Below are 19329 nucleotides of genomic sequence, written 5' to 3' on the forward strand. Positions count from 1 at the left end.
CGCAACTGACACCGTGCTTTCAGGGCACACTATAAGGAAAGACTTAGAAATTTTGTACAAATAAACAAAGCCCTTGAAGAGCGTGCCTACATACAACCTCTCTATGTAATCATACCCTTAAAATAATAGTGCTTGCTGAGCCCCACTTTTTATTCTCTCTGTTTTGACATTTTCAGCTTGAAAGCAAGTCGCTTTATCATAGCCGTCGCTGTCACAGGAAAAATAATTATCGACCGTTTTATCCACGCATCGCTCTTTTCTTATCCATCATAATTTTTATCGTTGTATTGTTCAATATATATGTTTATCGTTTGAAAGGTTTTTGCCGGGAGCTTAACGATATGCTCGATCTCCCCAATAGCTGATAATACAGGAAAGCACTTATCGCCGTCTCTAAATCGTTACAAAATATATATTCAATAATCATACAGATTAGGAAAATGGAAAGGAGTATTAAAAAAATAAATCAAGATCCCAAAGAAAGAGAAGATCGATGATGTTTTAAGAAGGGTAACAAGCTGAAATAAGAAATAAAACTGATAGCTTTCAGTTTCCTTGTGTTTATTGGCATATCCATCCTTTCTCTTGATTACCTCACTACTAAATTTGAAATACAGCAACAGTAATAATAATGATACAAATGAACATTTATGATGGAAAGATCAAATTATGATGATGATAGTGATTATAAGGTAATGATAAAGATAATACTATTGTTTATTATTTAAATAATAACAGTAATAATAATAACAAAAATAATAGTGATGATAATGGTATTAACGATAATGAAACACAAGTATATATTCATATTAAAATAACCATTATCACAATAAAATTGAAAATGATCGCAATTAGTATCAACTGATGATGAAACCAACATTATTTCAGAATATTTTCATATCTACCAAGGATGATCCATCCATGCTTATTTATCATTTTTATTATCATTATTATCATATTATTGTTATCAATTTTATTATTAATATTATTATTATCATTTATCTTTACTATTATAATTATTACTATTATCATTATAATTACTATCATAATATTTATCATTCTTATCATGATTATCATGTTATTATTATTGGGATTATTATTTGATAGCATTAATGCTGATTAATGAAGACTATACACACCCTTTTAATGCGTTCATATCTACCATGGATTTTCCGTTTGAAAGTTCATCCCAGTTTGTCCGTCCAAACCATGGCCCTAAGAAAGAATACACGTCTGTTTCCTTTACACTTTTATATTCCTTGGGCATCTTTCGAGGAGGCGTTAGATGGCCAATGAATATTCATTTATAGCACGGAAGCCAATCATATAGATTGAATTATACGCATCTCCTAATGAAAGATTATGCCGTAATGAGTATTCACGCGTAAAAAAGCCAATCGCTGAATAGAAATATTGCAATCATGTACAAAGTACATAGGAAAGGGAGGTCGAATATATTGAAATCCCCTATCATTATTTTGATGAATAACAGTTGTATATACTAGAATTATGATACTACCTTTCATACACTGGATAGCAATACTTCTTTTCAGCGTTTTATTTTAAACCAACTCGAGCTCTCTCTCTCTCTTTAAGTTTGATATCGTTAGTGCTCATCGTTTATTGCAACTTCTTTCATTTTTCTTTAACAGAACGACGAGGGGTTCGCAGTGAACATCGTTTTTGACGACCTCTACAGTAACACAACAAATAAAAAGATGATGGTCATTGGAGGACTACGGAATGAGATCACCGAAGCCGTCTCAAAGCCCCTTGTCTTCTGGGGCGTGGTTCAGGTAAGATGTTACAGATTGTAACCATAGGTAACTCTCACACAATCTTAAAATGTTAGGCAGCATAACACTGTCCACACAACAATTGCCTATTTTTTTTCTAATCAAACTCTGGGTCGTTTTCGACGTATACTGTATAGTTTTTACCCAAAGCACATATTATTGGTTAAAACAAGTTGGATTAAGTTACAACCAATTATTGTGTGGACAGTATGTTGCCCTAAATTTCTAAGAGTGCATCAAATGGGTTATATAGAATACAATTCTCTCAGCTTGAAAATAAATCCAATCAAAGTATAACAAGCAATGAAATTGTGAAAAAAGGTATATGCATGCCATGACGAATATTATGTACACAATAAAAAAAAGTTGTTTAAGATTTTATAAAACGCTGTTTATATAAACCTTAGAATAGTTGTTTAAAATAGTATGAACAACCATGCCTAATTTAATGAAAATGCATATTAAAAGGTTAACTTTTGTTGTTAAAGATTTTGACACTTGTTTAAATTGTTGAAATATCTCCTGTTAGGTCCATGTTGTAAACAGCGTTATCGTGGATATGTAAATCCTCTAAACAGCGTTTGTACTTTCTAATATATAGGCAGGCATTAGCAATTTCACATTTTACCCATAAATGTCGGGGTTACTTACATTGATGTTCTATTGCATTTAACATATCAGCATTGATTACCATAAGCTACATTCAAATGCAGGACCAATGGTTGATTTTAGTAATTTGAATAGACCTGCATTTGATTTCAAGTGTCCTTCAACATTCCATAAGACTTTGGCCTTGTGAGTTTGAATATTATGACTGATGTTTTAATTATAACTAAAACGTTTATAATGAATATCTTATTAATAATATTGGCAATTACCAAAATAAAGACCAAAGGTTTTATGAAATGAACAACAGTATGCTCTCTAAATGCAAAAGAGCCAATCCGGTCCTTTATCAAACTCCTCTTAGAATGGGACGAACTCACTCGTTTTTGAGTGAGATTTGCATCATTCTAGAGTGGATTTTACCTCTTTTTGAGTGAAAGTGCACTCTAAAAAATGAAGTGCTAATTCAGCTCTTAAAGAGCGTGTATATAGTGACTGCACTTCGGAATTTGAACTAGACAAATCAGCACTCCGAAGTGCAGTCAGTATACACGCTCTTTAAGAGCTAAATTAGCACTTCATTTTTTAGAGTGTACTATCACTACAAGAGGAGTGTGATTTGGGGGTCTGGATTAGCTCATTTGAATTAAGAGAGTAGTATAAACACTCCTAGAAACCGAATCACGCGTAATACTATTCTTAAACCTGCTGACCCGCATTAACTGAAGACTCGCTGAAATAAAAATGACAGGTGATTTTTCTTAATAACTCAACGCCTTGGGGCATGATAAACACACACGTGAACCCATAGCTTCTGCCGTGCATAAATCGATAACAAACGCTGTCATATTCCCTATAGTTATATTTTTTTTATTAGGCCTCTGTAATTATGGAATTTTAATGTGTTTGAAATAATAGCAGGTTTCTTATTGTGGAGATTGATGCAAGTCGGTTTTTATAAATATAATACAGGCCCATTTTAGGTTACTTTAGATATTGCTGCTTTGGCACACAATCTTAAAAAAAATCCCCAACTTTTAACCAACCCTGGGAAACCTACTATTTACACAGCTATTGGTTAAATTGGATAAAAATTGCCCAGAATATTATGGACATGTGTATTTTTACCAACATACATCTACCCAACACAGTGGGCAGTATGTTGCCCATCATTTTATGTGTGTGTGTAATTTGTGTTCGATTATATCGTTAGATATATCAAAAGGGATCAAGAAAGCAAGGGTTCTACTTCTCAAATCTTAAAGGGATGGTCCAGGCTGAAAATATTTATATCTAAATAAATAGGGTAAGAGCAAAATGCTGAAATTTTCATCAAAATCGGACAAACGAAGTTATTGAATTTTAAAGTTTATCAATATTTTGTAAAAACATTTATATGCTTTAATTATCTGATATAGTTGTTGAAAATTCACTGAAATGTCAAAATTATGCATAAATGTGTTAATCGCAAAATAGCGTTAAAAACGAACTTTTCGACATGAACTATCGATGGGTTACAAAATATGCTGTCAAGTTTTATATCAGCTGTTAATATACATGTAGAGAGGTTGAATTACATGCACTAAAATGTCAATATTCAAACTCTTATCCGCAAGTGAAAGAATAGAATCTAGCTTTAAAGATTAAGTATATTTGATTTCAACGATATATTTTTAATACATATATTGCGAATATATTAGCTATTCATAGAAGCCCCATCTATCCTTGCAAATCTTGGAAATGTCTTAATTTCTGGCATTATCCTCGGAAATCTTGGACGTGGTAAAAATCCCTTGAAAAATCCGGAGAAGTGAGATTTCCGGAAGGGACAATGTAGAAAGAGGACACAGTAAAATAACTTTGTGAAATGGATTTTTTGTTAAATTCACACTCAGTGATCCGGCTCTCATTCTAAATTCTCTCAAATCACATTCATGGACCCCTCCCCCCCCCCCCCCCGCTTCAACAGATTTCCCTTACTTTTAGATGATGCCGCCTCGGATGTAATTCTTTGAAAAGTCATTAAGAATAAGTGATTAATAATATTCATGATAAAGTACTAGTAAAATTGACGAGAAAATTCTTTTCAAGGTATCTCGTATAAGTACATTCATTGGCAATTTTCGGAGGATTAGTAGATAACTACACCACATTTAGATTTATATATTTGGAATATGATACTAGGCCGAGATTCCTACCTTCTTTAATATATCTGAACAATTTGCTTTCCGGTATCTGGATTTTTTTTAATTATTGCAAAGTCAATATGATATACATGTCATGATTTCATTTGCTTGAGACGGTTGTATTTCGTTTGACAATTTAAGAAAAGAAAGCGGTATTTCAAAAAAATGTATTTTGAAGATAATAAAAAATCAAAATAGATATCGAAATACCAAGGCCCATATTGAAGTCGGGTATAGTTGTGGTTTAAGTATGAATAGCCAATTGTTACATAAATCACTAATAGTAGATATAAAATATTTCAGCTCATTTGGCTCTCAAATCAGTCATAATTGTCTAGAAAGTACACTACTCAAAAAAAGTTAAGGACCACTTTTAAAACGTATGTAATTTTTCTTATATATATAAGGTGTTTCTACAATCAACAACTTCCTGACAACAGCAATGCCAAGATACAGCTGTCCTGAATGCCATCAAACACACTGTAATCAATTTGGTTTCAGTTGTTGCATGATGTCTCTCACATCATTGCATATCCTGAAAAGCGGGCCCATTGTGAAGTGGTACAAAAGTGGATTCAAAAGCATTTTCTGTCTTTAGTCTTTACAATCAACAAATTGCTGACAACAGAAATGCCAGGATACAGGTGTCCTGAATATCCTCAAACACAATGAAATCACTTTCAAACATGCAGTTCTTTCACGATGTTTCTCACATCATTGCAGTGGGTCCGTATAAAAGTGGCTTCCAAAGCAATTACTGTCTTTAAAATCAACAACTTGCCTACAACAGCAATGCCAAGACACCACCTAAGTGAAACAGATGTAGCCAGAGCCCTAGGGATGCTCGAAGCTGGCCTCAGCGAAGAGTAGCCAGAGTGATGGGCGTGTCACACAGTGTCATTAGCAGAGCAAGTGAAAGACACCGAGAGACAGGGCTATACTCTGAGAGACCCCGTAGTGGCCGACCAGTTTCAAAACCCCTAGAGATGATCGCTACTTGACGAATCTCAGTCTCCGCAACCGCTTTCACAGTGCACGCCGCCTCAATAATGACTTCACTTCAGCAACTGGAGTGATTGTTTCCACTCAAACAATCCGTAACCGACTTCACAGAGCAAATTTGAATGCCAGACGGCCAACTCAGTGTGTCCCACTCACCCCTGCTCACAGAAGAATTCGTCTCAACTGGGCTCGGCAGCATGTCAGATGGACCAGACAGCAATTGCGTAGAGTTCTGTTCACAGATGAGAGCAGATTTTCCCTTGACCACAATGATGGACGTATGAGAGTCTGGAGGCGACCAGGAGAGAGATTTGCTGACCCCTGTATTGCAGAACATGACCGTTATGGGGGAGGCAGCATCATGGTGTGGGGAGGCAGCACCTATGACAACCGTACTCGTCTCTACGTGGTCCCAGGGAGAGCAATGACAGGAGTGAGGTACAGGGATGAAGTCCTCGAACCTATTGTGGTGCCATTTGCTGAAAATGTGGGTGAAAACTTAATTTTGATGGATGACAATGCCCGTCCCCACCGAGCTAGGGTGGTGACCGAGTTCCTTGAGGGCCATGGAATTGAGCGTATGGAGTGGCCAGCGAGGTCCCCGGACTTGAACCCGATAGAGCACGTCCGGGACATGATGGGGAGAAGTATCCAGCAGCTCGAAGCCCATCCACTTGGACTGCAGCAGCTGGGTGTGGCTCTGGAGGCTGGATGGGATGCACTGGTCGTCAGAGACATTAATCACCTCATTAGCTCCATGAGACAGCTCTGTGAAGCCGTTATTGCTGCAGGAGGAGGTCATACGCGATACTATGCTGCCTGAAAGACACTCAGAAATTCGTTTTTTCCTCTTCATGTCGATAGTTGATACCCCTGTGAACCCACTTTTCAGGATGTGCAGAGATGAGAGCGACAGTGTGCAACAACTGAAACCACCCATGCGTGAAATTGATTACAGCGTGTTTAAGGACATTCAGGACAGTTGTACTGAGGTATTTCCAGAAATAAAACACTTTGTATGAAAAAAATTATATACGTTTTAAAAAGTGGTCCTTAACTTTTTTTGAGTAGTAAGTATAAATACATGATTGTCTTCACCATCGATGAATCAGGAAAGAGCACAGTATTAAGAAACATACAACTTAATACAAAATCTGACACTTTGGCTTCCCATATTTCTAGCACAGAGTCAGACAATGATGTAAGTTAATCCTGACTTCAGAACACGTACCCAAGACAATGGATGAAAGCCATATAATGGTATCACTTTTTTTCATTCAGATCACCTACGGATCCCATGCTCCATCGTTGTCTTCTGGAAACCCGCTTTTGTTCCGAACCATTCCGTCAACAAATAGTTACAACGATCCGCGGATTAAAATGTGTATGAAGTGGGAGTGGAAGAATGTCGGCATCTTGGGAGTAAACAGTCTTGATAATATCGCCGTAAGTATTTATATATTTATATGTACATATTTGTATTTACCCCCAGGAAAATGGTATTGGTTGGAAAAGCTTTTAGATTGTCTATCATGTTTGATCAATCGTTCTAAGTTATACTCTGGGGTGGGGGGGTCGGTGTGTGTGAGTGGAAGAGAGACAGACAGATGGAAGTAGAGATAAATAAATAGTGAGCGAGAGACAGAGGGAAAGATGGGGAGAGGGCGAAGAGAAGTAGCTGAGAAGGAAACTAAGTAAATATTGAATAGTTCGCATGACACGGCAAAAAAGGGTCTGGAAAACTGAAAAAAGGGGTGCGCCTTGTAACAATAAACCCCCATCCCTTTACGTGTTTGTACTACACAGAAAATGAGTAGCTGCAAGCACCGGCCATTCGTCTTATCTTGATCAAGATCCCTGGATCAAAGGTCCTACGATTTTGGAGGCAAACCATGATTCGATGACGCCAGAATAGTGATGATGATAATGATGGTGATAATGGCAATGATGCTGCTGCTGATGATGATAATGATATTAAAGATAATGATGATGATGATGATTAAGAAGAAGAAGAACATGATGATGACGAAGAAGAAGAATAAGATGATGGTGATGAACATGATGATAATGATGATGAAAATGTTGATGATGATTGTTAAGATGAAGATGACGACGGTGAAAGTGATGGTCAAGATGAATATGGTGCTGAAAATTGTCTTTGCGCGTTCTTTTTTTTTGGGGGGGAGGAGGTTGCTCATTATAACATAATGCAGCTGGAAAGTATTTTGCGTTTCTTACGATTCATTCCCATTGCTCTGTTAGCAGTAAAATCGGCTTAGTGTTTGAATGTTCTATCCGCGCTCCCTCGCAGTTGTGCCAGTCCGTTACCATTTGCCGGTGGTTGAGAGCCTGGCTGCAGTGTTTGTGTCGGATCGGATTTCTCGGGATTGAAGGGCAATTTAGGAGGGACGAACTTATTCCCACGTCGAGGCAAGCCCTACCTGGGATTCGATCGGGGCGAGACACGCTCCGTGGATTTAGGTATCGAAATAATTTGATCGGAAAGAAAACTTGAAGCGAGCATTATCTTCTTATCTCCATCTGCTTATGCAGTGTAACTCCAGATGGCAAATGTTTTTTTTTTGGGGGGGGAGGTGGCATTGATCTATATGCTGACGAAGTTCCTTGCCAATCGTCTTCTTAAAATCCTGGGATGTCCCCTTCCCCCCTAAAAAACAGCAACAGACAGACAAATAATAAAACAAAAATTCCCTCGCCTGATCAAAATATAGTAAATATTGGGGGGGGGGCTCGCCCCTCCCAGGAACGCTGTGTTTATGATATACTGTATAATTTCAATTGGAATACATGTAATACGGAGTATTTGCACATGCTTGACATTTTTAATGGGCTTTGGAACGAAAAAGTAAGTAAAATGCTGATTGAGTGAAATCAAGTATTGCATTTTCCGAATGAGCGTGTGACAATGCGAATTTTGACTTCGCCGGCTTTCCATAGCTTTGCAACATGTGCGCAATTGGTTGGGACATGTTGTTTGTTCTCGATGGGAGAAGGGGAATGGTCGAGAGCAGAGAGAATCAGTGCTCGGAAACTAATCAAAACGACCCCAAGATCTTGAGGTAGAATAATTCTGGAATCAAACCCTTCCTGAGAGAACATGAAGTGGGATGCAATTACATGGGAATGAAATCAGAAACCTGAGTTTGGAAATCGATGATTTATTCATGAATGAATAGGCGCCTGCATGTTATGCTCCACAATGTATACCGATCCTTTGTCCGTTAGGAGCAGACGGAATCCACTGCTTGACTTGAAAAGATCAAAATTTTCCTTCCTCATTGATTATTTTGAGTGATTTCTTTTGGGAAATGAAGAGTTTATTTGCAAAAGGGGGTTAGATCCACTTTAGGCCATTCCGAGAAATTCGTGTTTTTTTTATTCTCCCATATGCTAGACTAAATCGTTATGATAAACTACCCTACCATGCCTACCATCTGAACAAAACATTTGATATAAAAAAAATCTGCCTGTCTTCATATTTTGTTAAAAAATATTTTTCACCAAAACTTACTATTGGATTTAGCCCCTTTCGCAATCAAACTGAAATGGATCTAACCCCTTTTGAAAAAAGGATTTTTCTTTTCTATTTTTTTCTTCACTTTTTAATGCGAATTTCAGCTTTTCTTTGGCATCACCCTATAGAGCTACTAAAAATCTATACATTGAGACAAAAAAAATCAGATTAGATGAACAATGGATCTAACCCCTTTTGCAGTCGAGCTCTTCAAATACAGCAAAACTCACATTTTTACCTTAAAGCAAACACTGTTAGCAACGGAGCATTATTTCATGTTTTGGTGATCAGAGAAAAAAATATATAAACGTCTGATTGATTTTAATCTTTTATATATTCATGGTATTGTAGTTTGATGTAGTAGACGCGTGCAAACAGCCAATAGAAGAATAAGTAGACAGCGATATTATATTTATTATAGCAAATAAGCTTCCATACTTTGCTTGGCAATATTCATTTTGTAAAATTTTCTTCTGAGTCTATTATGATATGCTCAATGATAATTAGATTCCTATTTTCCTTCATTAATTTTTGTTGATTTTTTTATTTACTATGTCATTAATATCATACACCTTAGTTTATATATTACTTTTTTTTGCATTGTCTACCTAAGTTACACTTTTATATGTTATGTATATATTGTCATTTTATGTTAACAGGTCACCATGCTAAAAAACAGTCAATCTGAGATTGTTATCCTGTATAAAGATATTTTAATAAATAAGATAAATATATATTTTGGCGGTCTTTGATGGTCAGATCATTGATGGTCAAAATCATCGATGTAATGTTTGGTTTTCTTTTATAATAAAAATGCAGCTGCAACCAAATGATTGAAAGTCGTCTATGATCAAGGTTAACTCCACTGTCTTCAATATCATAATCATTTTTTTGTTTATCGATTTTTGTAATGCGAGGGCTTTCGCACCAAAAAATTGGTTTATTGGTACATTTCAGAACATTATGTATTTCATGAACACGCAAAGTTCTGAGCAAGTGCTAAGACTTTGAAACCGAGATATCTTTTCACCAAAACAAGCCCTATCTTAATAGTTTGTAGACATAATTATATAATATAATTTTTCTAACCTCGATTCCATAGATGAATGAAGATAAAATCTGAAACCACTTGTAATCATTGAATGGTAAAAGCAACCTAGATGTTTTATGTGAATTTATCTTCCTGATTAGACGATTTGATGTTTAACAAAACTATCCAGAATTCATCATTTTCCCAAACATCTAAAAGTAAAAAAAAAAACAGTCATTACACATTTGTCAAATATACAGCGAGATAACTATAATACTATTTAAGTCATCAATTTGTATTTATAAAACCAAATCGGAGTCCAATAAGCCAGTTCGTAGTTCCTTTCTGCGCATGATCAAAAGATTCTACGCATGATCAGAAGAAGGTCATTTGTACTAAAGTGACATGGTGCTTTAAAATCTAATGAGATAAGCACCAACTTTGATGTCTTGATTGTCGTTTTCATTTACATCCACAAAAAACAACAATGCTTCCACGAACGACTGGTATTTCATAGTTTGTCAAGTACATTGTGCAGCATGCTATGATATGCATTCAAAGTAGGAATGCAACAAATACCTTCATTAAGTGTTCATTGGTGTGCTATTCTAGTCACCTGGTCTATTCAATTTCTTCATTATGCTTTGTAAGGCAAGCTTATGTAATATCGTGCTTTGAAATCTGCCTATCATGATGAAAGAAATGAAAGGTCATTTGACCAAAATTGTCCATGAAGTAACTACGAACTGGTCTATTGTATGCCCGTAACACTCTTATTTGTGCGAATATCTCTTTTTCAAGATAAGTATAGGTTATAAAGAATTATTGCATTCTTCTTTCAGAATCTTTTGAAACTCATTTTTTAGACAGTCTATAACTTTATTTGTACATTTTTTGACCTTTTTAATAGGCATTTCGTTCCATTATTTAGGTTTTTACGTATCATATATATTTAAATACATATTAATAACATATTAAATTATGTATAGACCCCTCCCAGTCAGTTATGTTACTTATCCGAAGGAAACAAAATACTATTCACTCTCCTATCATGACGATTGATTAGTTTGATTTAATTTTGCTCATTTTACGCTTGAATAAGGAGCCAAAGTAAGAAAAGAGTCGACGCTTATTTGTCTATTTGCATTACTCTGTTGTGATAACCCATCGTTAATAATATAGTTTAAAAAGAGAAGCATATTGATTATAATTTCAAAGCATGTCAAAGGTTATTGCTCCTATACAATTCAGGGTATTATCGAGAATTCTAAACCATTCGCATTCTGTACAACTTTCCCTATTTCTCCCTTTCCGCCCCAGCTCTGCTTAAGGTTAAGTGCCCGCCTGAGTGTTTGAATACTTTTCATAAATTCATTTTCTCCCATTTTTCTACTTTCTTAAAAAAATGGGCTCGGTCACATGCATAGCTATTCATGTCACGCAATATCAGGAATGGTCTAGATCTCAAACAGGAATGTGACGAGGGTCACGGCCAAGACCAATGCACTTGCTAACGCAAATCATAAAAGCCTCGAAAATGGAAGGTCTTTTCATGACAGTGCATACAAAAATATGAACCAACAAAACAAGGAATATCATATTAAGTTGAGGCATGTTAGGTCTGACAGGATTTAACAATTGACCGCCAGGGTAGGGTGCCAGTGGAGAGAAGAGGCTGGATGCTCTGATAGTCCCTCTTTATGAACACGTTTTCATGCAAACTATATAAAGCATTGGCCTTCGATTTTGTCAATCAACAGTCAATTCAAGCTATCTTCATAAGTTTGAAAAATCGAGTCCGATTAAACAAATATATATATCATGCAGTGTTTAATGATGGGAAAGTTGTAACAAAAAGAGCAAATCTCTGATGATGTACAAAGTAATGTACTGTCGAGTCTCACCAAATAAACCGGCTTCTTACTGTTCAAAAGTACCAAATATGTCGTTATTGTCGACAAAGTTACAATCCGGAGAAGTGGAATATGACATTTCGCCGGTCAAAAATGTTATATTGCCCATTATTAATTTGGGCGAAATATTTCACTTTGCTATTTTTACATCGTCAACGTGTACGAACGAACAGAGCTTCATACGTACCTCCTCCCGATTCTGAAGTAAGACTGCGTAAACAAGTCAGGTGGTGTGCTATAGAGAGGATGTAAACGGACTGATGATCCAATATCTACTTAGATTTCTTGTTCAAAAACACCGTTAAGAGATATCGGCCTCCCTTTTTTTGACATTCATATTTCTTTGACATTCCGAACAGGTGGTGAACGATTTGATTACCAAACTAGACGAAAGCAATATCCATGTCATGGTCAAAGAGGCTTTTAATGTCGACAAGGATATGGAGACGATGTCGCAAAACATCGCACAATCTCTCAAGTATCTGAAGGTAAGTGTGTGCGAGAGCGTGGGTGTGTGCGGGCCTTGTCTGATGTCTGTATGAGCAAAGACAATTATTGCTCCAACAATAGTCCTCAGATGTCAAACATTATACTACACCCACACCAATGGAACCGACTTCAAACCGACCGACGGTATATCATTAAAAATAGCATAACGCATTTTTGTCGGTTTTGGGTCGACTACGCCTGTGTGACTGTCGCATTAGACCTAAGATGCTAAATCGCACAGTTAGCCTTATTGTATCAACGTTCAGAGCTCGGGAGGGTGAGCAGAGAACATTGTCCTCGGACGTATACCAATGGCATAGGGATAACGTGAGAGAGTGTGTGTGTGTGTGTGTGAGAGAGAAAGAGAGAGAGGGGGAATGCGTTTATGTGTCTTTGTCTTTCGTCTTTTATGCGTTTATGTGTCTTTCGTCTTCGATGCATTAACGCGTCTTTTATGTTTTACGCGTTAACGCGTCTTTCGTGGCGTCTTTTATGCGTAGTAACGTGCACATGTATTTTTCGTGTTCGACATATCAACGTATCTTTTGTCTGTGACCAAAGGTATCCATTTTTGTTCATTTGATTGATAAATTGAGATCACACAGAATAGAATTTTACAGCAAATTTCAGAGAAATATCAGACGGGCCCTTGTTGGTAACCACAATTCCCGATAATAGTCCATTGGCGGAAGTGTTGCCACATCAGATTCCAGTGCCTTAGTGAGGTTGGTCACTCAATCCCCATATTACCTCTGCGTTCGTTGTGCCCATTCGAAAAAATACCTGCAACCCACCTCTTTCTACCCATCTACTGTTTCACAATATAACACGATAAAGCGTGTATAGTTCTCATTTATTGTAGATATGAAAGGACAGGCACGCTCTGGAGAGGGCCCCGAGAGGGCCGAATGCTGGAGTTTGAGTCGTTGTAACGTGCGAGTGGTTCACACAATGTAGACTGGAATGTATTTGTGATTAAATATCGTGAATATGGCATGCTTTCCATGCGGGCTGCGGCAGCAATAATTTTTTGTTTTAAATCATATTTATTTCTTCCTCATATCACATGTAAAAAAATATATATATAACATGACATCACTAAAACTTAATTGTTTCAAGTTTACACATAAACATTTTAACATGGTGAGAAAAGGAATATATATGAATTTCAAATGTAAACTTAGAATTAATCTGCTCACATTTCTTTAACAACTTATAATCACGAAGGGATAAATACAGAAAAGAATCCGGGTACAACAGCAAAAATCTAAATTACGGAAATAAACTTATAATCTGTATATAAAACTCAAGTTAAGATTCTCCATACTCTTCAATCAAACTGATTAATGAGGAAGTTATATTAATAAAAAAACAAACACACAACTTAAAGCCAGACCCTTAGCTACACTTAACCCCCCTACCCCCATAAACTACAAATAATAATAATAATGGTAATAAAGAAAAAAAAACTAAGTGGTGGAAGACTGTGAGGCTGATTCGTCAAAGTGTAGTTTTAAATAATAGTTTCAAATAATAGTTTTAAACATGGATCGATATACATGATATAGGAATGATTAAGGAGGGGGGTGGGCAAAAGAGAGATAAAAATAAATCACTGGAAAAAAAACCAAGCAAAGCAATCCTATACAATCTCAAGTCTTGCTTTTAGTAAAAAGAAAAGAAAAATAAATAAAAATGGAGGTGCCGCTATTGGGAGCACGAATCACCATTCACTTGAGATATCAACACAATAATGTAGTACAAACATACTTTGCATTATATATTTTTTTAGTTATTCGAATACATCGCCAATCTTAACATATACCCGAATAATTATCGTGATATTAAGCACTACATTTACGAAAAAATGGAAATTGTAGCCAAAAATATGATTCCTCAGTCTTTTATTTTTGTTTGTTTTTAGGAAGTGAATGATTAAAAGAACAAGTAAAAGGTCATGTGGCAATTGAAAAGGGGACCCATATAACTGCGTTGGTGTTGTCACCATAATGATACATGACATGATTTTTTTCTTTTTAGCTTTTGCTTCAGATGACAGTGTGTTTACCCTTACGAACGACTGGACTTGAACTGAGAGCCAAATTATATTGCTAAAGTTTCATCGATTTTTTTTTGTTCTAAAGCGTGGGCGTGTTTCGATTAAGTGATGTGTATTGATATTTTTGAAGAATGGCAATGTCGGCACACTAACGGACGGAGAGATTCTGTCTTTTTCAAAACTTTTTTTCTGAACAGGTCAAAAATAATCTAGAAGCTGCTCGTAAATTCCCAAATTACAATTTGCGGAGAGCATAAAACACACACCATCATTGTGTTGCTTTGAACTGTAAAGTCAATAACCAGAATCGATTTGCCTCACATTTGTAGTGATTTTCGTTTGAATAATAACAATCATATTCTAATTACTTCTATCATAACCGTGCTTATTGTTTTCATTCTCACTCTGCTACCAATTGAGACTACATCCGCATTTTGGAATTCTACCTCCACATTTCCCTCTTCTAAGAAAAAGTACTTATAACAAATAGAGAAATTAAATTATTTTACAAATTCTGTTAAGATTCTTAAGCATGGCAAACAACTAAAGTAGGACATCTAAAGAAACAAATTATCTCGTACAAAAAAATGAACCTATGAAAGATGTAAATGAGATTGAAGCACTGAAAATTCACCATTTAAGTTTAAAGATAAATTCCAGTTTTGGTAACGATCTCAAACTGACTCTTTACAGAATCTAATAAAATGACCACCCAAGTGTCTGTTTGTATGAATAAAAAATATGTGCCAAAGGATTCTGGAAGAAATTGTGTAATTGCTGAGAAATAAGCAAAATAAGCGCGGATTCGATCACTTCCGTCGGGTCTTTATTCTAGCAATATCAATACACTGTCCAACGTGTGCCTATCTGTGTTGGTGATCTTCAGTGTGAACATTTTTCAGCGTAGATTTCAAGATTTCACAAAGTTCAGTTTATGTAACTGTACCAGATCTAGATCCTCGATAATCTGACAATTAAGCCTGGTTTTACAGACTTTCTCATGAAATCAGTGTTTACTGCAACTACTGGCATTTCTCTTTAATAGAGAAAACAAAAAGGAATATGCGTAGGAGGCAATTATTTTCTGATATGTATTCGCTTCACTCTCTATGAGAGCTTCCAATGAATTTTAAAATATTGTAATTTTAAAACTGTCCATTCATATCTTACAGTCTTATCCCTTGCGGAGTTTTATACGGAAGAAATTATCCCGAACACTTTATAATGGTGGTTATAAGCTAATAAGAAAAGATGACCCGGAATCTGTTATTAAACCGATAAGGAGATAACATTTCCTAAAATGCAATCCTTATAACATATTGCAGGGGCAGCGGACCCCTGGGGCTCGAATATGCTGCAGCCCCTTCCAATAATTTGTTTGGACAAAAAGTTGTTTTTCTTTCAGTCAGCTTGACAAAGGCTCATAAAAGTTCATAAATCCGAGATTCATTGGAATTATCATTCTGATGCAATGGCATTTACTCTTTTAACACGTGTAATTTTTCTAATATTCCATATTTTTTCTGAGCGGTAGGGGGCGCTAAAAAGTTACGATGAACGTTGATTTCAAGTTCTTAAAAATATTGAAGAATGTGAGATTTTGAAAAGAACAGAATTAGATTGACAATTGTTATTTTTTACTTTTAAATCGATAACAAATCTTGAAGGAAAATATTTTCCGTGAAACAAGTATATTTCTTTTCAATGAACACACAATAGTAAACGACTGAATCGGGGACCATACTCAAGCCCAGTGGAATAGAGAATGTGCATGTTCTTTCTCGTCCTTGAAAGCCTTTGGTTACGTTCGTGAACAGAAGAGAAGGCACGTACAAAGGGAAATGCATTCCTTATTTCATTAACAGGATTTCAAATCGCAAAAAGCGATGGACGTGTCGTCTAGACCAGGTAAAAGATATCCAGTCCTTGACCTATAATCAAATATTAGTAGAGGAGGGCAATATTTCATTGCTATCTTCTTCTAGATTCGTTAACGATCTAAAAAAAAAAAAGATCACTCTTACGATCTCTCGAGAATATGCCCTTTATTAGCAGGACTCAATGACACAATCCGTTCTCACCAGAAGATATCTTAATTTTGTTTATGTTTTGTGATGTTTTAGGGAGATGGGGTGGGGGTCAAATACATTAGGGTATTACAAATGCACACTTAAGAACACAGAGGGTGGTATAAGAGAAAGGGACGAGGGTGATACACCCCTTTCCACCCTTGACCGTTTTTGTTTAGAGTACTTTAAGGTCAAAATTAAGAAAAATGAATGGTGCGAGGACGTTAGAACAGAGAACATTTTCTAAAGCAAAATTGAGATGAGATTAACTTAACTCTCTCAACTCCCTATCAGGAATACAAGAGTATACAAGTATAAAGAGAATACAAGTACATTACAGTATAAACAAGAATGGAGTGAGTAAAAAAAGATACACATAGGATAGGATTGTTAATACTACAAAGGTAAAAATAATAATAGTAATAATAATAATAATGATAACAACAACAATAGTTGCAATAATAATAATGAACTTTATAGCACGGATCTTGTTGAATTAACACTTTACTGTTAATTCTAAGCTTACATGTAAAATCATTGGAATGTAAACTTCATTCTGAAATTATTTTAGAAAATGAATTTGACTGTACAAATAGACACTGGGTTCATCCCGCAGCCATATTTGACTGATTTTCATCACGGCAGAGAATCCCTAGCGATTAACACCCCAGTCACATTTCCTCCATATATGCCGGCCGTCCGGCGAGTCGAAAACAGTCGTTTTACTCATTTTTATTCAAACACATGTAGCTATTACAAAAAAAAATGTTAAAAGGACTGTTTTTTAACTCGAGGTACGGCCGCCGTAGAGCAAATGTATAACTGAACTGGTTGGGAGAATAGGGGCAATCGAATGCAAAATGGTGCTGACACCATCTCTGAGGGATTGCATTTTTTCTGCTAAAATTATGATTAGTCACGTGTCAGCTCATGGCCAATCCAAGAGCAACGTATTATTAAAAAGGGGTGGGTAGGTAATACACTAACGCATTGACATTTTGTCGAATCTGGGTTGCCAGATCTTTAATAAATAAAAACAGAGAAGAATGGCAGAGGCAAAGCGGGGCGAGAGAGAGAGGTGGGGGGGTATAAGTGAGGGAGACGGAGAGAGAAATAGAAAAAAAACGTGAGAGGGTATACGATAAGAGCCATAAATATTTGTTTCGATGTGGTTAACCTTCTCCTGAGACAAAAAGGAGGCTCTATTAGATAATTGAAAAATGTAATCAAGTTGATTTGACGCTGCAAAAACCCAACAGCGTTCAGGGAATAAATGCAGTGGCAATTTCACACACCTTGGGAAAGCTTTAGTTAATGATTGATTTTCCCGCATCTGTATAAAAAAATATATAGAATAATTTTACAAGAGACGGTAACGGATATCTGTCAGTTTGCGAGATAACCTTTTGTTTTCTGGAATATGGAAGTAACTTGTTATATACATATTATAAGGCTACAGAAACATTTGGTTTCCGGTGTCAAAATGTCAAATGTTTGTTTATTAATGGGAGGAAGTATATAGATTGATTGAATTCGTAAGTAGAAATAAACTGCATGCAGCGGTACATTCAGAGGCTCTAAAAATTTACCACTTCATAATCATTTACACGTTTAGCTTTATCTAGATAACACATTGAACTCGAATGAGTCGAATAATCTGGTCTGTCTAACTTTCTTTCAGGACAAGGATGTACGTGTCATCATCGGAAATTTTTATCAGAAAGAGGCCATTCAAGTGTTTTGTGAGGTAAGGGGAAACATCGAATCACATTGGAATCATCATATTAATGAGAGTTAAAGATGTGAGGAAAGATGAAAACAGTAATATTGACCTTTTAGACTCCTTTATGATGTATGCAACAGTAAAAAAAAGTTCAAATGTAAGATTTTTTTTCAGTATTTGAATAGTGTGATGCTAATCCCTGTCCCGATTTTTTCCTATAAATAAAAGAAAAATGAAAAATGACAAGGTTGAAATGTTCAGTCGACACATTTGCGTGTAGTCCAATTTATTCTTCTGTGTGAAGTGAAAGTGACCCACAACGAAAATGAAAATGAATGAAAATAGAATAATGCCCATTTCATTACCCCGACCTATTTTCTTAAGTAGACTTCGCTTTGGTTGACGTACGTAAACTTATCAAATATTCTTTTATTGTTAATAATGATTTTTCATCATATATCTTTTATCGTAAATACAATTAACATTTTCTAGATATTTTAATCATAACATGATCAAAAAGATTAGAGTAGAAAGTAGTTTTTTATTAAGACCTAATATTATGGTAACTCTTCCATTTCGGTAACATTGCTTAACTTCCAATCAGAATATTTTAATCATGTTAGTTACTTAAATCGTAAGTCAAATTGTCCATAATCGGGCGTTATCTATATATAAAAAAAGGCCCTCAGACGAATACACAACGGTAAATCACGCAAGTCAGACCTCCTTTCACCACGTGACTACCACTGCTAATGAATAGTGAAAACGCACATCACTACCACAAATTCTTGTGAATTGATTTTTAAAAATGCTAAAGGAATAAAATACTTCTATATGTTTTTTAGGCTTATAAAGCTGAATTATACGGCTCAAACTACGTCTGGCTTATATGGGGACACTATGAACACGAGTGGTGGGTAA

General features: G+C 35.8%; 1 protein-coding gene across 1 annotated transcript in view; it reads left to right on the forward strand.

The window, feature by feature from the left end:
- Positions 1 to 1657: 1657 nt before the first annotated feature.
- The window catches only part of LOC121413491 (gamma-aminobutyric acid type B receptor subunit 2-like), a 78871-nt gene continuing 61199 nt past the window's right edge, over positions 1658 to 19329 (forward strand). Inside the window, exons 1-5 of the mRNA XM_041606316.1 lie at positions 1658 to 1796; positions 6872 to 7036; positions 12428 to 12556; positions 18367 to 18432; positions 19254 to 19325. Of these exons, the coding sequence (XP_041462250.1) occupies positions 1719 to 1796; positions 6872 to 7036; positions 12428 to 12556; positions 18367 to 18432; positions 19254 to 19325 (510 nt within the window). The 5' untranslated portion in view covers positions 1658 to 1718. The remainder of the gene's footprint in view (positions 1797 to 6871; positions 7037 to 12427; positions 12557 to 18366; positions 18433 to 19253; positions 19326 to 19329) is intronic.

Source organism: Lytechinus variegatus, chromosome 1 (genome assembly GCF_018143015.1).
Source record: "Lytechinus variegatus isolate NC3 chromosome 1, Lvar_3.0, whole genome shotgun sequence".
Lineage (NCBI taxonomy): Eukaryota > Metazoa > Echinodermata > Echinoidea > Temnopleuroida > Toxopneustidae > Lytechinus > Lytechinus variegatus.